This window comes from Engraulis encrasicolus, chromosome 24 (genome assembly GCF_034702125.1).
Source record: "Engraulis encrasicolus isolate BLACKSEA-1 chromosome 24, IST_EnEncr_1.0, whole genome shotgun sequence".
NCBI classification, from domain to species: Eukaryota; Metazoa; Chordata; class Actinopteri; order Clupeiformes; family Engraulidae; genus Engraulis; species Engraulis encrasicolus.
This window is the reverse complement of record NC_085880.1, coordinates 26846472-26870067: the sequence shown is the minus strand read 5'-3', so window position 1 is coordinate 26870067 and position 23596 is coordinate 26846472. Positions and strand designations below refer to the sequence as shown.

The 23596-nt window shown below is 41.9% G+C and overlaps 1 protein-coding gene across 1 annotated transcript in view; it reads right to left on the bottom strand.

Annotated features, from left to right (window-relative positions):
* plpp4 (phospholipid phosphatase 4) overlaps positions 1 to 9112 on the bottom strand; it is a 69506-nt gene extending 60394 nt beyond the window's left edge. The window contains exon 1 of the mRNA XM_063191180.1: positions 8951 to 9112. Coding sequence (XP_063047250.1) covers positions 8951 to 9039 — 89 coding nt within the window. The 5' untranslated portion in view covers positions 9040 to 9112. The remainder of the gene's footprint in view (positions 1 to 8950) is intronic.
* Between the last annotated feature and the right edge of the window lie 14484 nt (positions 9113 to 23596).

Here is a 23596-nt window from a genome sequence, read left to right as displayed (position 1 = left end):
CTGCTGGCTTTGATCCCAGCTCCTGCTCCAGGTATAAATAATTCAGAATGTGCATGTTGTTAACCCACACCGGGCGCTTACGTGATACCATGCTGGGAGGATGCCCATGCATGCATGACTTGCATACTCCATCATTCACCAGAGTCATGTTTGTTTACTATGGGAGGATAACAGCTGAATAAGCCTGTCAACAGAGATGTCTTTTTTTATGACGAACGCTGACAAAGATCTGACGCTTCATGTGAACGCCTGTCACATTAGATGAATTCATGTCAAGACGTTCCTTGCAAGCCACGTAAGGGTGCTGTTTATTAATATTCAAAATGCCTCCAAGAGGGGGACATAAAAAGCAACGCAAACAGTGTTCTGGCATTAACGTCCAAGCGTAAGAAGGGTCTTCAGTGGCATAGGAGGTTCTGTGTTTGGAGAAGAAGATGCCAGAAAAAAAGTCAAGGCTCGCAGTAGCTCCACCAGAGGGGAAGCCGGTTATATCAAATGAGGCCATAGTACCTTCAGCTTCAGCTTCCCAAGATGTGAGTGCTCGGGGAAAGTTGATTGGGGTGGGGGTGGGGGAAATGTGGGGAAATCATGACTCTCGGCTGGCGGGCTGGCCTCGTTTTCAAGCAAAGAGTTTTTCCAAAAGTGGAACACATGGGGGGAACATTATTCACCGAGTCAGCAAGACAACCAGCATCCCGCTCAAAAAGAAAAAAAAACCCTCAAACAGACCTTGTTGCCGTTCACCTCAGCATATTAAATCATTTATCACAAAGGCACTTCGTCTTTTCCAGTCCTGTCATTTTTATTTATTTATTGTTAAAATAGCTTAAAAATAATTCATGAGAGTGAACTGGAAACATACCAAAACAAACACGCGTATATTAAAAAAAACTATGGCAAGCTTGTCGGATATTTAAGATTTATTCTGTCATTGCTCTGATGATTTCCTTCCTTCCTGCACACACCTGCTGTGATGGAACCGTCCCACGTGATTCATTCCAGTGCAGCCAGTGACTGCAAAGCAGATACAAAGCCATTAAGGATCAGATTTTATGAAATGAAATGCATTTGGCTGAGCTCCTGTGGCAGCTAAAACTGCCAGCAGAACTGCAGAGCCAGCAGCACGTCGTCCAGGGCACTTGACTCGCCTTTCTTCGCTTCCTTACCCCCGTGCTGGGCTACCTACTGGGATTTTCCCCATGCCAAATGGGTCAGTGGTTTTTATACTTCTTTGCTTGATCTTTCTATTCACTATCCCCTGACTTGTGCTGGCGGACTTTTCTGACATCTTGATTGTGCGAGTCCGCTGGCTTACCAAGAGGACCAATCATGGAAATCCCTACGGATCTTTTCAGGCAGCACAGACCACCACCCCCCCACCCCACCCCATCTCCATCTCCCACTCCACACACACACACACCCTCACATCCCTCCGTCTGGTTCCTAAGATTTTTTTTTTAGCAAAATGTGGCATGGCCAAACACAATGGTTCCCCCCTCCCCTCCTTTCTCCTTCTCTGTTCATCTCTCATCATTCCCGGGCCCTGCTCCACCCCATGACAAGAGTGTAGGAGTGGAGGTGAGGACTTGTCAGCCGAAGATGACTTTCCATCAACAAGAGCGATGCTGAGCTACGTATACAGCGCGTGGGTGGCGAGGCTTATAGTAGTATGTGGCAGCTCATCGACACACTGAAAAGGCTAAGATTGATCGCAAAGTCACAGGTCAGGTATGAATTTCAAAACACGGAAGAGAAAAACAAAAAGAACGACTGTACAGGACAAACAAAAGTATAAGTAGGATATTCACTGTATTCACCTGGAGCCAAAAGAACAACATGGATGTATTTTTTATATACCATATCCATAAGGCGAAAGGTTCTTCGCAGTGTTCTGTTGCCAATATCTTCGAGAAACCCTTTATCCTCCTGATGAAACATTGTGGAGTAGCACACTATCCAATATTTGAATGCCCAGAAGAATCTTCCATTCCAGGAAGAACCCCAAGGTTTTTTGAAGGTCCCTCAGAGAACCCAGGAACCTAAAGATTATTAGAGAAATCCTCCATTGTCAGAGTGGAGGAACGCCAAAAGGTTCTCTTGAGAACTTTGGGGTTCTTCCTAAAACTTTCAAGCTTTTCAGAGAACTTCTGGGGTCCCTCAGAATACTTTTAGGACCCCCTGCTATCCACCTGAAGGTTCATAACATTTTACAGTTATTTGCAAAACATTACATTACAGAACACTTAGCTGACACTTTCACACATTGCGACTCCAGGGGTGTTGGTTACTGCCCATGGAGCAATATGGGATTAGGTGCATTGCTCAAGGGCATTTCAGACACAGATAGAGGTGTAGGGAGAGATCAGGTGGGATTCGAACCTTCAACCCACTGATAAAAAAAACACCTCCATTACCACGGCTGCCTTTTCAAACCAGCTGCCTTTTCAGATATGCATGCTTCTTACAGACTCCGCTGAAGGTCCAACTGTGAGTGCTCTTGTAAAAGGATGTACATCCTATTAGGCACAGCAATGAAATTACAAATGCACTAACAGCATTTTTTACATGAAATCCTGTTGGGCATGAAACAGTGAAGAATAGCCGTAACCTCATTACCATCTGAGAGGGCCACCCAAACTGCTCGTAGCATTTATCACATCGCTCCATTTATTTCAATTTCATTGGCTTGTTTTGTGCTGGATTTTAAATGTCAGCCAAGCATTTACATTTAGATTGAACTGCACACATATGGCCTTAAAGAATCTTAAACAGTAACTTGCCTCCCCCACCCACACACATTTACTTCACATGCCCGAAAGAAAAACTCCCAGTAAGTATGGGGAGGATGAAAAACTCAATGTCTGTGCTTTGACTGGATTTTACCTACATTTGTCTGGCTTCAGCTACTGTTCAGCCATATGTAGTAGTCCAGTATAGCTCTTCTTTGGACCCATACTATGATGTTAACCTTTATTCCTCCACAATGTGTACCTCATTAATGTTGAATATTCAATGCTGTGCTGCAGATGCAGAAGCAGGAAGATGACATTTCTGTAATAAACTTGGTTTAACAGTAACACTAACACTATAGATTGTGTGTTTTCTCCACATATCAGCCATTTCACCCAGCCTATTTAAGAATTATACAAAGACATTTCGGCAAGCTAGTTATTATTACTCTTTAATAATTCTGTTCCAGCCTGTGATTTCCCCCATGCTGTAATCACACTGCCATATTTAGTGCCTGCAGCGAGATTTGACACCACGACCCCAGAGATTTGCTCTGTGGTCCTCAGAGTCTTGACAGCGCTGCACGCTACATAGTGATTAATGGGCTTTCATTACGGATGCTCTGATTCACTGTTTATGGATTAAGACCCAACACATGGCGAGTTATGAATGCAGCACGTCGCTGTGCATCAGTATCTATATAGGCTATTTCCACTTTTCAGTAAATTTTCTAACAGGGATTTGATAGAATTTTGTGTTCACAGCTTTTAAGTGCTGAGAAGTACAAAGGCACAAAGGACATTTCATCACTTCCAAATTATTTCAACACCGGCTTGTGTTTAAAATGCCAAAATGTGCAAATGTCACTATGACTTTTTGAAGATCGGTGAAGAACCTTGAAAATCAGGAACTGACTAAAGCATCCAAATGAGCCTACGTCCTCCCGAAGTCTAAGTGTGCAAAATTTAATGTGGGTCACCTGTGACCTTTAAATCTCTGGAATGATACATTTGGCATTCCGTCATGATGGGCTGGCACAGCTTCCGCCACCGCAAACATCAGTTTCTAAAATGCCCCCTTTGGCATTTAGCCCCGACGCGACCAGAGGCATTTACTCACCACTTTAAAAGAATAACTTTGGAGGCTTTTATACTCTCTACTTTGAAACAATAACTGCACCCACGTACTGCATACCCACTGCACCCTCCAGTCATGGACTCACTAGCGTGTGAAGGGGTTGGGCTCACAGCTAAAGAGACGTGAGTTCAATTCCTCCCACTGATGGGTGGGTGAGGCGAGTGACTGACCAGCATCCTCTCCCATCCTCCCTTGTAATTGATGTGCCCTGACCACGATAATGTCCCCACACACTGCTCTAGAGGCACAGGTGTCATCATCACTTCCCCTGGGATGAGTTGAATGCCAACATTAGGTTTAATTCCACTGGGAAGTGGAGTATGCTATTCTAAAAAAAAAAAAAAAATGTTTCACGCCATAAAAGTGATTTTGATTTTGTTGACATCACTTACCATGCCAAGCCATCAAGCCATATCACCGGATTATGAACGGGCATTTTTAGGCAGTTACTTTTTAAATAAATTACAGAAATAGCAACCCTCCTCCCATTAGGAATGGAAGGGGCACAAAACTCTCTAATCTCTTTAACAAGTACATCTTCTCAGCTCTGCAATGGCAGTCAGCCTAGCGCAACCAGACAAATTCATTTCGCCTCACTACATTACGTTAAAAAGCCCAGCCAAATACGATGCCGAGGAACGATGAGCTGAACCGAGCGCCAGTTAGCCGAGTTGAATAGCGCAGATTACTGGGCATCCGCTCGGCAGTCCACCCACACACACACACTCCAAAATACTTTTGTAATGAGGCAGCAAAGTGGTTATGGATTGACCAGAGATTCTTCTCACCTTGACCAGAAGGTTATCGCCCTCTTCCATGCCCTGGCCTCAAATTAAACGACTGAATGCGGCAGATTCCTCTTGGGCTTCAAGCAGGGGCACTACAATGAATGGAGCATATTGAACTGCGGTGTGGTCTTTCCCATGTACTAATTACCAACCAGCTCCCTCGACATCTAGCCTTTGGCTCTCAGCAAGGGCCGATAGAGATCTAATTGGAACCAGATAGAAGATAAAAGAAAATAAGACCTCTCATCATTTGGGAAGTGCTTGCTAAAACGGCAGATCCAGAAGCTTGCACCGGCCAGGGTTCATCCCTTGACCTTCTGGGAATTAAAGTGTGCTATGGAGCCACTGGATAAGTGCTTTCGGCAGCTCCAGGATTTCCATTTCATCATGCTGCTCAATGAAGACTCTCTGCATACACTCAAGAGAAGCCAAGTGATGGGCCAGCTGGACTCAGAAGCTACAACCCCATTTACAAGACCAGCTGATTCTCATCAGTGCAGCTCTCCTGCCAGATAGATGAGGCTATTACAGGACCTTCCTGCATTGCATGCCCAGGTGGAACCAGCAGGGTCATTCCAAGAAGTTGGTTCAGTCACAAAAAAACAGGTGAAGTTCACCTGAAGGTAGTGGCAAAGCAGCTCATGAAAGAGCCTGAATTTATAGAGCTCTCACGTGGGTGACACCAAGTTGTATGCGAGGATTAGCATTTTAATGGCATCGGTTTCCAGGAATAGGGACAGATACATTGGGTTGACAAAAATATAAGACAGACGTTAACAGCCGTCATTCACCTATCCCCACATTCTTTCCTTAGTAACAAATGGTACAGCACAACCACACGTGTGTGTTTATCAAACGAAACATAAACATAATAAAGTAATGTTGCTATCCCTTGGCTACTCGTGATTTTTTGAGAATTACATCTCATATTCTCGTGAAGCATGAGCAAACTTCTACTCCATGGTAAGTTTTGAAAGTATAGGGCCTACTACTAAACAAAGGCGAATTTTCAACCGCTCGTAGGAACCGGTAAGTCGTTAAATGCCATGAGTTTAAGAAGAGTTATCACTAATATATGTTCTTGGAATACCCCCACCCCACTCCCAAACAAATCTAGAACACTAATTGTGAAGGGACTGATGTGTATATATAGCCCGTGAAAGTGTGTTGTCCATCTCTGCGGTTGCGTAGCTGCGATAGTATACACTGAAGAGCCCTTGATGACAATTTGCAACAAATACCGACTTTTTCTAAATAGAGACCCAACCTTTGGAATAAGCATCGGACTAAACACAACAGAACCTTGTAGTACACCACCCTGCCAAAACTGTGGCATATTCTTGCTGCTTATGACATACCTTAATCAGCTGTAGGCTATTGTACTGTGCTGTATTGCCATTTTTATTACGTGTATTTTGTATTATGTGTAAAATAATACACACTTTAATTTCTTTCAAGATGAATAAAGGAATTGTATTCTACTGTAACCTTCCTGACATAACCAACTACCATTACCCTATAAAAGTTGATGCTTTTATCCAACACAGCTTACAATTATTTAGGTACAGGTATTGTTATAATCCCTGATGCCATGCAGTGAGGTGCCTACATCAAGGGCACTCCAGCCTTGAATGGTATAGGATTCAAACCTGTGACAATTGAAGCAAAACATCTCACACAGTTAAACACTTTCTTTTTTTAAAATTGGCAAACACTTGGTCTGAAACACCTTCCAGGGCAGTGCAGACATTTTTGCTTCAATTTTCACTGTTTTGTTAAAGCCTGACATGCACTTTTTATTCATAGGTGTATCTCGCTTGTCCCTTTGAGGAGTACCATCACATTTGATTAGAACTACAGCGAGTTTGAGGATTTTTAACTGAGCTGTAAAATGTTTGAGAGAAATTCTAGAACTACTGACAAAAATCTGTACTTCTCAAACTGTTACAACAGGATTCAAACCTTCTGATTCCAAGACCGACTCCCTAGCCATTATGCCACGGCTACCACTCATTCAAACAGCAAAGCATTGTCATCTGACAACCATCTCCATCGGAGAACAGCTGCACCATAAAGTAATGGGCCACTGAAAACAGATCGTGAGCTCTCTGCTGGAGGGAATTTTTTTCTCAAGCATCAGGGACCAGCGAAGACAGGTGCCTTCTGGCCATTTATTTCTCTGAGCGAAACATGGCTGCAAAAGAGCTTCATCAGACATTCAGATGTGTGTAGCAGCAAAAGAGTTGGTAGAGCGCTACTAGTGTCCCTCATTTTTTTCCTTTTGTCTTTTTATTCAGATGTGTGTGTTGTGTGTGTGTGATAGAGAGGGGGAGGGGGAGAGAAAGAAAGAGAAAGAGAAAGAGAGTGAGATAAGAAAGTTATTGATTCGTTGAGAGAAAGATCATACCCTCGTGAATTAGGCTATAATTCTCTCCACATGGTCCATGATTCATGCTGATGACATTTCAATATTTCAACTACATATCAAACTCAAACAATAAAAAGGATATGTCTAACTGGCATGTGAGGCAGTCGTCTACTAGGACAGGCGTTCCCAACCATTTCCAACTTAGGGCCCACTCAAAATTTTCAAAAATGTCAGAGGCACACCTTTGATTCAGATACAACTAAAATAAATAGCAATCAGCAAAACACACATTATTTTGATTTAAAAAATATATATTGTAAGACCCACTTAGAATACCTTCAGGGCCCATCCTCGCCCACAGTTTGAGAAGCGCTGTACTAGGAGAACCAGAGGCGAACCGCCCCCCCCAACAAACACACACACACACACACACACACACACACACACACACACACACACACACAAAGGGGATTAAACAAAAAACATAAAAATCACCCACTGTAATTCCAAACACATTTCATTGCCTACTGAGTTATTTGAGCAGATGTATATCAGGGTCAGTGTGCTGCTGCCAAGAGGGACTGACCGTCGTCCACTTGGCTGGAGGTTGTCAAGTCTCTATCACTCATGAGTGATGTGAATAGGGACACTTTGAGCAAGGATCAACTCTCAGCAGGACAGACAGCTGAGTCTTTGTGAGTTTCTGAGTTATTTTCCAGAAACGCATTCATACAACAATTAGGCAACAGAAGAAGTATTCTAAGGCAAATTGCTCATACATCTGTTCATTTTCACTGGGAACAACTTTTCAATAGGCAATACATTGTATTGCTGACAGTCATTACTAATATTTTCTCTCTTGTTTGAAACGCACAATCATCATGAGGTTAGGTCAAAGTCTGCGTTCCAGTGGATCTCCTTTGGCAATTGTATTGCCCCCCCCCCTCCTCCCCAACAAAAAAAGTTCCCATATGGTGCTAGAGTAAACGCACATTTGGAAAAAATGAGTTGGCTATCTCTCCTTATGAACATAGGCTATATGAGTAGGTAGATGATCAAACATTAGAAGCAGCAACCAAGAGTAAACGCACATTTGGAAAAAATGAGTTGGTTATCTCTCCTTATGAACATAGGCTATATGAGTAGGTAGATGATCAAACATTAGAAGCAGCAACCAAGATGGGCACATATGTTGGTGCAAGCTGGCTGTCGGCTGCATGCAGCAACTCGTGGCCACGGAAACTAAGACGATGATGGAGCCCTTCTGCCTCCACTATTCTAAGAAAACTGGCATCGGAGATGTAAATGCAACCTTAGACTACTGCACATGTACATGCTCCTACAATGGGTAACACGAAAGACATCGTTCACGACGTGCACTCATATCCACGCGGTAGCTACTTTTTATTCGTGGTCAGTGGTTTAGCATGGCGCTGTCCACTATTACACATTTATGAATGAACTTGTTGATGCAACCTGTCTGAGTTAGGGGAAAGAGCTGCGAAGCGCAGGATGTGAGGGATAACAGGGGGAGATGAGCTGACTAACAACCAAATGTGGTCGCTGTCCTTTCAGCACCACAAATCGAAAACATCCACTACCGTGGTCTTTCCTGAAAGAGCCCAGATTCCGAAAATAATGGAAGCAGTCACCACATGCCGACCCGAAAACAATCCTGTGGGCGCGTCATTCTCTAACCTTAAACTGTGTTCCAACAAAAAATATCCAGAAAGAAAACGGCTTGGCGGCACGTAGTACAGACTCATGAAGTCGTGTAGAGCGAGAGAACCCCCAAAGTAAATCCGTGATCACTCGAATCACAAAGCTTTGATTTTCAAAACAAAAACACAATGGAATGGATGCATCTAACAAATATATAGCGTTTGTCTCAGATAAGCAAGTGAATAACAATTGCACAGGTACTCACACAAAAACTCCAAAGAGCAAAACTCGTATTCCAATCTCTAACGCCAGGGCGCGCATATTTTTCCTTCGATCCGGCGGTGACATTTTCATATCTTAGGCAGCCCCGAGCGTTGTTCAAAGAACAGTTGGACTGTCAAATGAGACAGTACAGATTTGCTTTCCCACTTTTAGTCCGATTCGACAATCACTTCTGCCAGAGACGCCACGGAGAACATTCCTTTTCACTCTCCAAGTGCGCCGAGTCTGGCTATTTTCGGAGCGATCTGAAACATTGTTTCACTTGGCGTCGCATATGCGCTCAGCCCTACATAAGTATCCTCTGACCGGCAAGTATATATCTGAGTTCAGAGAAATTATTGGTTTTGAAACGCACGACACTGAAAGATGTGTGACTGTCCCAATGAGCTCGTCGTTCTCACGGAGCAAATCAGAGCTCAAGGTTGCCGTCAAGCCAAAAGTATCTGGAGTTCTGAGAGAACGTGCCTTTTGCAACCTCCCGCTTCTCTCTCTCTCTCTCTCTCTCTCTCTCTCTCTCTCTCTCTCTCTCCCGACCGAGAGTGAGAGTGAAGAAGATAGGCTACAGATGCAACAGATGTAGCCATACAGTAGCCTACTGAGAAAGTAAAAATGTTGACAGAGATCTTAATTCCATTTGAACACTCAATCTTAATAATCATATGTGTACCTGATAAATAGCCTGATATGTCACGCTTTACCTTCTGTATAACCTTTCATAATGATAATTTGGTAGACCTATGCAAAATGCCTTTAGGGACTTATGGGACTTATTACGATGTTGCTATCACCCTTAAAACGAGGAGGGAAATTAACAGTCACCTGAAATAAACCACTTAAAAGATGCAAAGGTTATCACTACAGCAATAATGAATTGGCCCATAAACCATATGGTACATGCAGCCCATTAATCTAATATCACAGTGTTCTTTATGCCCAGTAGTCTCTCATCACTTGCTCATCCTCCTGCTGCTCGCCTTGCTATAAATTCAGCAGGCCCACACAGTAAAACAAACACAGTGTTACTTTAACACTTAGAGTGTCTATCTGCTTGCCTGGTTAACACCAGACCTAATCACAAGTGAGACTTGTGATTAGGTCTCATCGAAACGATTGTGTAGAACTAAAGGCAGTATGGGAGTTCCCAGGCTATCTATCTGCTGTATAAATGTTGAATTATCTGTATTTATCTGTCTACAAGAGGATACCACACACTGCCACCAACCTTTTCATTTCCGCAATCAAGAGGCCATTCACTGTGGTGAAACAAAACGGTACAGGCTTCCAACATATAATTACAGCTCAATTGTTACTGTATACAGCTTTCCGCATTTTGCGAGTTATCAATTTTCTACTCTTGTAGCATTGGCTTAGCCGGCCTCAGCTTGATGGAAGATAAATTGTACAAAGACAGATATGTTATGTTAGGTCTGAGGTCAAAACTGACATGTGCAAAACCAGAATGTATTGAAAAGACAACACGGTGCACGTATGGATTGTCAGAACAATTCTCAAGTTCTTGAAGTTGTTATTCTATGTTAAACTTGAGATACATTTAATCAAATTAGTGACTGACCTCTGATATGAATACTGTCTACACATTTCCCAAATAATTGTCTGTCTGTCTGTGTTCTGTTTTTTCTGGAAGCAGATTATATTTTTGATCAAAGCAAGGAGTAGACACATCCCGCTCCGTACTCACTCTGATCACAGCGGTAATGTGATAATTAAGGAAAGAAAGACAGAAAGACAAAAGATGTTTTTTTCAAAGAGCATGGATTGCTTTTCTCATATCCTTCACTAAGACAAAAGATATGTATAATTTATTTTCATTAAGCGAGAAGTAGCTCACAACTCGGCTTCGGGGCGAAGGAGGAAGCCATAAAGTGAAGTGAAAACATCACTCACTGTGACTTCCTGTTTTCTTCTCTCCCTCCACTTTGTTTTGTAGGCCATGAGATGTGGAGATGTGGAGCTGCCGAGGTTTGATGTGATGTGAATTTCGCTTCCTGCGAAATTCACAGTTGTTTTGCCCTCATTAGCCAGGAGGAAAAAAAGATAAGGCGTGTATCAGGTGTGTGTGTGTGTGTGTGGGAAGGGAGAGAGAGAGAGAGAGAGAGAGAGAGAGAGAGAGAGAGAGAGAGAGAGGGAGAGAGAGAGAGAGAGAGAGAGAGAAAGAGAGACAGGAGCCTAATCATAATTTTCTCTGAATGTCTGTCTCTGAATTGTCAATGTCAATGGAGGCAGAATCAACCTATAGAAAAGTGTGTGTGAAAGAAAATGTACTGCATGAATGTACCGTTGCATGGAACATTGTGTGTGTGTTGTGTGTGTGTGTGTGTGTGTGTGTGTGTGTGTGTGTGTGTGTGTGTGTGTGTGTGTGTGTGTGTGTGTGTGTGTGTGTGTGTGTGTGTGTGTGTGTGTGTGTGTGTGTGTCTGTGTCTGTGTCTGTGTCTGTGTGTCTGTGTGGCATATACCACATTTTTCTACAACTTTCTGTATGTACAGTATATCACGAAAGTGAATACACCCCTCACAGTTTTGCAGATTTTTGAGTATATCTTTTCATAGGAAAGCATTACAGACATTTCACTTTGACACAATGATTAGTGACCTTTTAACAACATATTTAACCGCTTAAATTTCTTGTTCACTCAGAAAAAAACTAAATACAGCCATTAATGTTTGAACATGTACTCACAAAAGTGAGTACACCCCAGATTAAAATCCGGTAGAGAAGGGGCTATGTTGGCTCGAATCGTCTCGAAATGAAAAGGGATGACAAGGGAGGTCATCAGTGTGCGTTTCAACCTTTCTTTGCATTGAACTTTTACATTTTGAGTCTGCATCTGGCTTAAATAGATTGGTGTGAGATTTGAATGCAATCCTATGGAGAATATCATGATCTGCTTCAGTAGTCACAGTGCATATTGACATGCATGTTTCTTTTAGGTGTATTTCAGATTGCCAATTTTGACAGCATTCATGCATCCCCAAACCATGTCAGTCCCACTACCATGCTTGGCTATTGAGAGGATACACCGTCTTTGTAAAACTCACTTGTTTACCACCACACATGCTTGACACCATCTAAAGCAAATTTGTTTATCTTGGTCTCAAGAGAGATGAACAGACCAAGGATATGGATCACTGGAACCATGTCGTGTGATCTGAAGAGACCAAGATAAACAAATTTGCTTTAGATGGTGTCAAGCATGTGTGGTGGTAAACAAGTGAGTTTTACAAAAAAGGTGTATCCTCTCAGTAGCCAAGCATGGTAGTGGGACTGACATGGTTTGGGGATGCATGAATGCTGTCAACATTGGCAATCTGAAATACACCTAAAAGAAACATGCATGTCAACATGCACTGTGACTACTGAAGCAGATCATGATATTCTCCATAGGATTGCATTCAAATCTCACACCAATCTATTTAAACCAGATGCAGACTCAAAATGTAAAAGTTCAATGCAAAGAAAGGTTGAAACGCACACTGATGACCTCCCTTGTCATCCCTTTTCATTTCGTTTCATTTCGAGACGATTCGAGCCAACATAGCCCCTTCTCTACCGGATTTTAATCTTGGGTGTACTCACTTTTGTGAGTACATGTTCAAACATTCATGGCTGTATTTTGTTTTTTTCTGAGTGAACAAGAAATTTAAGCGGTTAAATATGTTGTTAAAAGGTCACTAATCATTGTGTCAAAGTAAAATTTCTGTAATGCTTTCCTATGAAAAGATATACTCAAAAATCTGCAAAACTGTGAGGGGTGTATTCACTTTCGTGATATACTGTATGTCTGCAGTATCAATGGAAGCAGAATATTTGAATCAATATGTAAGTGTGTCCTTCTGGTATAGCACAAACTATGTGTGTGTGTGTGTGTGTGTGTGTGTGTGTGTGTGTGTGTGTGTGTGTGTGTGTGTGTGTGTGTGTGTGTGTGTGTGTGTGTGTGTGTGTGTGTGTGAGTGAGTGAGTGTGAGTGTGTCTGTGTGTTGAGTGCACATTATCAACCTTCTCTATAGATTCCATGGAGAGAGAATGTGTGGATCTATAGAAAAGTGTAGGCTATGCGTGAGAGAGGCAATGCACGAGAGCACAGGTCAGGTACATATGAGAGAGAGAGAGAGAGAGAGAGAGAGAGAGAGAGACAGAGACAGAGACAGAGAGAGAGACACGATCAAATGAATCCCTGGGGGCCCTTTTCACTCTGTGCTGGCTGGTTCCCTATCACTGCAGTGATGGCTGGGATCTTTTATGGGTTGTAGGTCTGAAATAGTCAGAGGGCGGACTGATATACAGCAGCTCCGCTGCCAGACTAGTGAACCACTCGATCATCTTGAACTAATAATCATTAACCAACTAATAAGCAAGTTATTGAAGCACATTCAATTCAAAATAATACAAGAGACGGTTTAAATGCAGAATAGAGAATCTTTGATAACATCACACTTTAGCCATTCATACCATATGTCAATAACACTACTGGTGTATTTTATTTGCAGAGATGTATAAAGTACTGGAGAAAAGTAGTGGAGTAGAAGTACCAGTATCATCTTGTCAAATGACTTGAGTAAAAGTCAAAAGTAACCTTTCCTTACCTTACTCAAGTAGAAGGACAAAAGTATTCAAAATGTGTTGTACTGAAGTAAAGCAAGTAGAAGTATTGCAAGTTTTGCTACTTGAGTAAAAAGTAGAAGTAGAAGTAAAAGTAGGCCTACTGCATTAAAAATAAAATGGGGGGGAAAAAGTCAGTCAAAAGTTTGAATACCATTTGGTTTATTAGAGCTCTGTACAATAAGTCTCTTATGAAGTGCAAATACCATTATGGTTTGTTATTAAAACAGCTTCTCCTCCTCGCCGCAATGTGAGGTGGTTGGTGTCGTTGATGTTGATGGCGATACCTCGTCTACCTCATCCATCTTGCCAACATGTCAGTGTCAATGCCAACTGAGCGTCACTGACCGCGCCAAAAGACATGCGCGAGAATGCGATCTGCTTTTATTTCCCTACCATTGCATCGCCCACTGACCGTGAACACGTTCCATCATATCTGGTGATGACAGAGCCATCTAGCGCTCGGGCATAGAAACGAGTAACGAGTAACGAAAGCAGCACATGAAAAATATATCGGAGTAAAAGTATTCATTTCATCAGAAAAATGTAGTGCAGTAAAAGTACAAGTATGAGGAAAAAATATTACTCAAAAAAGTACAGATACTGCAGTTTAGTACTTAAGCACAGTGCTTCGTTACTTTTACTTCGTTACTATACATCTCTGTGTATTTGTGATCATAACTTGTGACTGATCATCTTTGACTAATAACCATATTCAGTAAGGAATTCCAAATAGCATGCTCTTGCCAGGCATGCATTAGAAATACAAAAAAATGAGTTCCTGGGCAGCTTATGTGTGATCAATGTTACATTACATTACATTACATTACATTACATTGCATTTGGCAGACGCTTTCTAACCAATGGTCTGGGGCCTTCATATGCCATATCATATCAGAAGGAGCTCTGAAATTTTTGACTGAACAGGCAGAATGGACGCAACCACATCTGACACTACAAACTATGTTATTTGGTGAAAATCACCGCACAGGTTGCTTACGCATCAAGTTAGAGTGAGTCATGATGAACCTCCCAAAATAAGGAACTAATGACTTTTTAGTCTCCCAGCAGAGAATACACTTCTTTTAGGAGGTTTATCAATTGCTCTGCTGATGACTACAGAGAGATGACATTGCTGTCTGTAGTAACTTAAGATATGGTACTTGTGACCTTCACCAATGTCAATGCCATTTTAGTCAGTGTTTCCATCAGTTGGATAATGCAACAACAACAAAAACTAGGTTGTTTCCATAGATCTCTGAGGAGATGCATTATGGTGTGCCCTGAAGATCATTACGCTTTGTAAAGGACAGTCATACTGTCTAGGAAAGAGGAAATAAAATTATATTCTAACATGGATCTAAAATCATGGGGCGAGTCCATGCATTATTTTTGTCTTCCATCAATGCAAAGCATTCCTAGCCCCTCTAGCAAGTAATTCGTTCATATGTTTTAAGATACTGTGTTTTGCAGGCATGGGGGTTTAGGAGAATACAGATCCTTGGTTTTGACAGATTTAACCTTAATTATTATAAAATGCTGCGGCAAAGAAATCAAACCTCATCTTAATACAAACAGGCTGCATCAATCATTATTGTATTTACGATAAGCCTGCTTTTAATTCTATCATAGTAATCATACATTATCCTACACGATACATCATTTTCCTGTATTGACTAATCCAATATCCAATACATTATTAGTTTTACAGGAGCAAGTGAAGTAATGGTTGTATCTGACATTCATGGCATTTACCCAGATGAGGAGAAAATGCTTGGCTTCAAGGCAACAGTAACACACATATACTGCTGCATACAAAAGCATGTTAGTTCATTATTCACAACACCAATAAGTCCAATGTTGCACTTAAAATGGAGCATTTAATACTAATACAGACTTGTTGGAGGGTACAAAACAAATTCCTGCTGCTACTACTATTAAACTTTGTATGATGTCAGTCTAAAATCAAACAAACACACTGCCCTCTGTCAGCCAAACTTCTTGACTCCACCCTTTTCATAGCTAGCACAACACTCAATTGTCTTCATGGGCAAAGTGCCAACCAATAAACAGCCTTATATAAGTTAACACATTTCTCTGTGTCCTGCATGTATTGCAGTACGCATGCATGCATGCATTACATGCATTATTGGGTCAAAGTCGTCCAACATGAAATGGTCCTTCAGAAAAACATGATTTTCAATTTTTTGAAAAGTGAAAGCATGAAAGCCAGGCCAAAAAAATAATTTTAAAAAGTCTTTCTTTTTTTGCATTTACAGTAAGAAAAAGCATCCATTACAATGAAGGACAATTTCATGTTGGACGTCTTTGACCCGGTTATGTGACAAGACTGTTGCAAGCTCAGGAGATCTATGATGTGGCACCAACTCTTACACATAGAGATGCTTAAAGGGACACTGTGTGAGATTTTTAGTTGTTTATTTCCAGAATTCATGCTGCCCATTCACTAATGTTACCTTTTTCATAAATACTTACCACCAGCATCAAATTCTAGGTATTCATTATGACTGGAAAAATTGCACTTTTCATACATGAAAAGGGGGATCGTCTCAATGGTCCGCCATTTTGAATTTCCAAAAATAGCCATTTTTAGCTGAAAAAATAACTGTACTTGGACCATACTCGAAAATATTTGTTTAATACTTAGTAAACTTTCATGTAAAAGATCAAATTTGGCATTAGGCAGCCCAATTTCAATAAGCAGCATAGTTGCAGTACCTTTTTTGACCATTTCCTGCACATTGTCCCTTTAAGAGATAATTGATAAGGAGATGGTTCATAAGGATTTAAATATCTGATAGCCCAGATCACCCCATGCTACTAATTACACTGCTCAAAAAAACCCAAAACGAACACCAAAACAATACAATGCAACTTCTGTGATTCCAGCCTGTCCAGTTAGGAAGCAAAATTCACTGTGAGTAGGCTACATTTACCTACTGTTGTGCAAATTGTAGAGAAATGAAAGGTATAACCAAAACAAGACCCCCCAAAAAAAGAGTTTTCTGCAGGTGGTGGCCAAAGCCCACTTCGTTTTTAATCCTATCTTGCTGATGAAAAGGATGACACGCAAATTCATGAAGCGTTCCTTTTTTAATCATTTCACAAGTAATATGTATGTGAAAAACAAAACCACCTGAAGTTGAACTTGAGATTTATGGTCACATGCGCATTTTGCTAGCGTTCTGCCCCTGGAGGCAGTGTCTACCCCCTACTGAATTTGCTCAGCTAGTGCCACTCATCCACGATGGCACGCCAATGTGTACTGTGGGCAAGAAGATTTGCCGTTTCCCCCAGCACAGTGACCAGAGGATATCCAGAGCATTGAGGAGATGCCAGGACCATGCTGACCCCAGGGGATGTATAGGAGGCCATGAGGTGGTTTACAACGCAGCAGTGGGATCGCCATCTCCTTCCATGTGTCAGATGACTGACCAAGAGCCCTGCCAGAGGCCTGCAAAATGAGCTTCACAGGCCACTGATGTGCATGTTTGTGCTGAAATGGTCAGAAACAGACTTCATCATGAGGGCCTAATGTCCACAAGTGGGGCCTATTCGTACAGAGCGGCACTAGGGGTGTCTTACAGGGGGGTAGAGTGTGACTGAGTCACCAGGGCCCCAGGTGGGTCGACACAGTGTCTGATTTATGTAGATATATGGGTGAGGGAGGGGGGTGCATTGGAGTTGATTGTACACAGGGCCTACAATTTGATGCTACGCCCCTGGTGGCACCATAGGGATTTGCGTAGACCAGAGAACATCAAGATTGGCACATTCACCATTGGTGCCATGTGCTCTTCATAGACGAGAGCAGGGTCACACTGAGCACATGTGAGTGACATACATGAAAAAGTCTGGAGATGCTATGGAGAATGTTATGCTACCTGCATTTGCGAAGTGCACAGGTGCCAATGGCAAATAGACATCACGTCATGGTACATACTGTACAGGGGGATGAGACAGGCAAAATGCACATGTGACCAGAAAATCAGCCAGAAAGGATGAAAAAATAGAAATGGTTTGTATTTTGGTTATTATAGCGCTAATTTCAAGCCATTGCTTGAAGGAACGGCCCCAGCTTATCTGAAGGACCTACTAACGCCTTATGTTACTGGAAGAGATCTGCGCTCATCCAGCACAAGCCGTCTGGCTCTGCCATCCAGTCGCTCTAGGTACTCCCAGTCAAGATTGTTCTCCGTTGTGGTTCCCAAGTGGTGGAACAGTCTCCCAGAGGCAGCAAGACTAAGCACCTCTCTTGCAGCCTTCAAGAAACAACTAAAGACATTCCTCTTTCGAGAGAATCTACTAGACTAATGATTGAACTGGCCTTGCCCCAGGGCAGAATCCTGACATTATGTTTAGTTTAGTTTAGTTTGTGAGTGTGTGTTTGTGTATGTGTGTTCTCATTATTTCCTCTTTATTATAAAAAAAAAAAAAAACAAACAAAAAAAAACTAACCCCTCTTTGTAATTGCACTTGTTGTTCTGTATATCTCCTGTGCACTTTGTATTTGCTTGTGATGTTGGCTTGATTATGTCCTCTTCTGAAAGTCGCTTTGGTTATAAAGCGTCTGCCAAATGCAATGTAATGTAATGTAATGTAATGTAATGTAATGTAATGTAATGCTTTTCAATTTGCACAACAGCAGGCAAAATGGATTCTCAATAAGTGTCGACTCCTAGGCTACAGACTGGTATCACAGAAGTATGATTGACTTGGAGTTGCATTGTGTTATTTTGGTGCTCCCTTTACTTTTGGGAGCAGTGCAATTCCCTCATTATCTCCTCTCCTCATCTGGCTGAGGTGTTGTTTTTGTAATGGCTGCAACTCGGCTGGTACTGTATTTTGAACGTACTGCTTTGATGAAAGATCCTCATGGTGGTGGTATGAGAAACATTGCCTCCTGGTTCATTCAGAATGTTCCTAAAATATGTTAGAGAAAATTGTAGTCTCGTCACTGTCCAAACAAATGGAGAGGATTTTGTTTGTTTGTGTGTGTGTATGTTTGTCAACCCACACACCTCAAAAACTTTTTCTTTGAGAGACATATCAATGGATTGCACTGGGCTAGTTTAATTGATGGCAATAGACCCCTTTAGAGTTTGTAAACAGGTATGACGTAATTTGGCTGCGTGCGCACCGCTGCCTCAAAATCGTCCATGCTCTGTTCACTTGTAAAGAGACTCGACAGGTGTTTTTTCAAAAATAAGATAACGGATGCTCGCGCAAACCTCAGATATGCAGTGGGCACCACGGCCACGGGTATTCCTGGCGATGTCATCAGTCCAGTCAGTAGTTGAATGTCTTGTAACAACAAACTTCTCCAAGCTTCTGGAACAGCCTCTTCCCTCTCAAAATAGCATAACAACTGTACTTTTCGGAATCTCTATTTTTTTTATCAATGTACACTCTTCAGAACGGCAGTTTTTCTCTCTTTAGTGTCTGCACTGTCACCCAGTATTACATACAGAATCACCACTCCCGATTTTACCCATGCCGGCAGTTCTCCTAGTGGCCGCTGTCGAGATACGGCTCTGAGAGCAGCAGCCCGTTCTTTCTGAATGGAGTCTGCACACCCCCTAGAGCTGCAGTAACACCCAGAACAGTGGAGTCTCTCGAAATATCCATACAATATCTCTGGTGTGTTTGAGTCGACGATGCGCACCCATTCATGAGGACGTCGACTCTGAACGGGTCTATTTGTGACTTGATTGAGAGAAGACAACCCACCCCTGCCATCTGCTGGCCAACCACCACCAATACTTTTTTCATCATTATACAGTCCATGGTCATCGTACTGCACCTCAGGTAGGTGGTGACTATCACTTTGACCAAGATGCCACAATATGGTTTTCCCTAAGTTGGGTTCACTTATTGGGTCTGGGTGATATGATCTAAGAGCATGTATTTCCTCAGGTTAAACATAATACATGACATGAATTGGTTGAACTCTTTAGGGTTGTGTGGAGTTTTTTTTTGATGATGTAGCAGAGAGAACCAACCAATTGATATCAAATTTGCTATAGCCCTACCAGAAGCTCTTCAAGCTAAACATCAGTGTTATAGAGTATGTGTAAGTTTTCGAGATGGTTTGATAGTTGTGATGGTTGGTGCTAAAATACAGTATTACCCTATACTTTAGCTCTTTCAATTATATCACACTGAAAACACACTTGGAACACTTTGCAATACTGAAAATAGAAAACTTTACAATCTCTTAGTCAGAAATTGTTCTTTCTAATATCACAGTCTCTTAAAAAAAACGACTTAGGTCAAAGTCTTGGCTCCGAGCGTTCCTCCATTAGAGCTTCTAAGATATTTATGCTCTGGGAGTCTCCATATCAAACTGATGCATCCCAATTTATTCAGTGCTTGCCAAACTACCGTTATGTATAATTCATGCCTTGTGCCAACAGAAAGGGAAGAGAAAGCCTGAATCAATGTCAACTTCAACTTCCACGGTCCATGAGAAGCGTGCACTGCTGCTCCTGCTGAGAACGGGCTAAAGCTTCCTCCACATTGCCTCGATTATTCACTGACGAATGGAAAACAACACAGGGCTATGCGTTCAATATCACACTGACCTAGCTTTTTGTGTTTTTTTGGGAGTTTATTGCCATGTGTTGGGGCAATTGCAAGCACCTTTAGACGTCCTACATATAATGCATAAAGAGAGGATTCAAACGGCCGCTCAGGTGTAGTAAAAAAAAAGTTCAAACTGGTGCTAAATTGTGGTCGTGACATGTTGAATTAGTCACATTTAAGAGGCTTTTTAAACAAAACAGCAGACTGGAAGGCGGTGTGTTTGAATTGACCTAGAGGTGCTACTGAGGCATAGCCTGGGAACACCCATACTGCCTTACGTTCTACACAATCGTTTCGATCTCACTTGTGATTAGGTCTGGTGGTAACCAGGCAAACTGAGGCATGGATAACCCATGCTCATTGTGTTGTGTTGTGCTCATTTTGTTGTAACCTCTTTCCTTACAGGAATTCATTGCCCAATCACAACCAGACAATTTCATGCCCAACCTGTTTAAAAATATTCTTATATACCTGATGTAAGATTGTTTTCCTCCATTGCAAATCACTTTCAATATACCTCACCATCTGATAATGATAACACAATGTTGTAAAAAAAAAAAAGAAAAAAAAAAGAGTGAGGTATGGGGTGATGTGTAGTGCTAGCGCCTGTACTTACAGTGTTCCTGGGTCCCATATAAAGTCATGTCCACAGATGAGGTCAGACTGGGGTGGTGGATGGCGTTGAGGACCTTCAATGGTTTAAGTCTAGAGAATCTGATGTTGAAGGCTTCCACTGGTGAGATTGTAGAACTGAAGCAGCCCTCAGTCTAGCCCTACAGTGGAATGACAACAGAATTTTAGAAAAGGTTTAAAAAAATTAGAATGCAATGCAACCTTGTAATTATACACACATTTATACAAAGTCCAATAAAGAAAATAATCTAAACAATAAGTCTAACATGGAAGTTTCAAATGTTCAATATGGAGTAGAAAAGAGACCACATTCTCTTGCTGATTCTCTTTACTAAAAAGTTGAATGCACAATGTCCAGGTCATACAGACACGTTTCAGCTTGAAGCTGTGCTCATTGTGTGAAAAACATCCAGTATTAAAGCAGCCTCTACTGAAGAAATGCTCTTCATGGGTCCATCCCATTATCTAAACTCTCGTCCTCACCTTGTGTGTGTGGCCTTGCAATGGGAGGCGGACGCTACTGTTGATAGAAGTTTTATTCAATATCTCACAAAAGCACGAGTCACGGGTATTTTTCTCATTTGCAATCAGGATGTTAAATGGGGGAAAGTCCCCCAAAAGTTGTTGTGCTTAGGCTGACAGCGGGGAAACTTTGTTTTCTCCACGGAGGCAGTGCTTCAGCAAAGCGCGAGGCTACACGCACAAGGTGAGGATGGGAGATTAGATAATGGAATGGACCCATGTGTGTGTATGCATGCCCATAGGAGAGCTGTGTTGCACATCAGCTGTTTAATCTTGTCTCTTGAGATTGGAGCTTGTCATATTCATATAATATCATTTTGTTGTCAATTGTTTCTGGGTTACTCTTCTCCTACTTAAGAAAGAGACAAGCTATACAAGACGTAACTAAGATAAAGTAAAAGACAGGTCGAGTTCTGCACATCAGTAGAGCAAAGCTTGAGTACAGGGCTGCTGACAACTTTGACTGGACCCTGGAAAAGTCATCTGGAAGGGTCCCTAATGCATTACTTACAATTTAATGATGACCCCATTCTGGGCCCCCTCTCACTCTGGGCCCCAAACAACTGACACGCTTCCCTGCTTGAGAAGGATAAAGAGAGGAGATAGCCCCAAGAAACTCAAGCGAGAAGATAGGATGGAACAGCAGATGCTGCAGACTGAACAATAACACCATTGCCCCATCTGCAGGTGACATTAGGTAACTACAGGTACTACTCTGACATTATTTCATCGATCTACAGTAATTCTACTCAACCATGCCAGCACAAGACAATCTTTGAAGATTTTTAACAACGCGTCTGGTTAAACCACCATGAAGGCAATAAATAAATAAAATGTCCACTTATTTATTCAAATATTCAATTCATATTTTAGTAATATTTTGTTGCAATGTGTAAGCAAAAAGAAAGACACTATGAATCATCATAGGAGGGTACAGTAAGGGATGGTTTTGCATGTGAGAGCAGACCTAGCACAGCAAAGAGGTTAAGTAAGGGTTAACGTTCGGCGAGAAGGTCGCTACCGTGGAATAGCAGCACGACAGAGAGAATCTTTAGACCCCGACGCGGAGCGGAGGGGTCTTGTTCTCTCTGAAGTGCTGCTATTCCACAAAGCGACCGACTCGCCGAAAGTTAACCCGCTTATTATATGGATATACTTAAATGATTCACACATGGCAGGGACATTTCTTTAGGCCTATTTAATGTGAAGTCTGGGCTATTCTAGTTTTTAATGTCAAAGGATTGTCGCTGCGCAAAAACAGTGCCGTTGTGGAACACCGCTAACAGCTAGGTAGCCAGGACAACAGGTGTTGTCTATCACAGCAGCTGATTAGAGTCTTGTTGAAAAGTCGCTTTAGCAGTGAGTGCGTTTACATGCAGTTCAGTATCCCGAATATGAGGCTTATCCCGGTTATGATCATATTCGGGATAAGGTGTTTATATGCGCACAGAACGTTATATCCCAGTCTACATTCTTGGCCGTTATAGAATTCTCTTCAAATGCGTGTAGCCTGGATACCAGCAACAGCGTTCCATGGGAAGCCCCTGTATTCGGGATAAGGTGTATACATGCGTCAGTATCCCGGCTTCTTTCGGAAAACTCCACCTAGCATATCCCGATTTCTCAGTATCCCGAATAAGGGCTTATTCGGGATACTGAAGTGTTTATATGCGCAAACGCAAATTCGGGATACTTAATATCCCGATCATATTCGGGATACTGAACTGCATGTATACGCACTCAGTGAAAAGTCTTGTTGCCATTGACAGCGGTCTGTTATAGACCAACCCGTCCGTTATCGAAAAATAACAGACGTGCGAACGTTGGGGAGCCCCGTTGAAATGAATGGAGCATTCAACCGATGACGTCACAACCATATAATAAAAGCAAAATAAAATATTCTGCAGCACAGATGCCATCATGTCAAGTACATTTCTGAAAAAGGCGAGGCTATCAACATACCCATATGCCTCCTTGTCCTGGTTGTGTCAGTTGCAGGATGTCTAAGAAGTGGTTCTGCGTCCTTTTCAGAATCTAAATCAGGTGTTCCACAGATGCTGACATTCACAAAAGAAAAACCTGCAGGACATGCATAGGTTCTACAAATGGCTGAATCACCCATCCTACATGTGAAACATCTTCACAAGGCTGCTCAAAAGTATAGAATAGCATCACACTTTAAAGTTATACTGTCATTGAACCAGTTGGTCCTAGTGCTGGGCAATATGGAAAAAATATATACATATCACG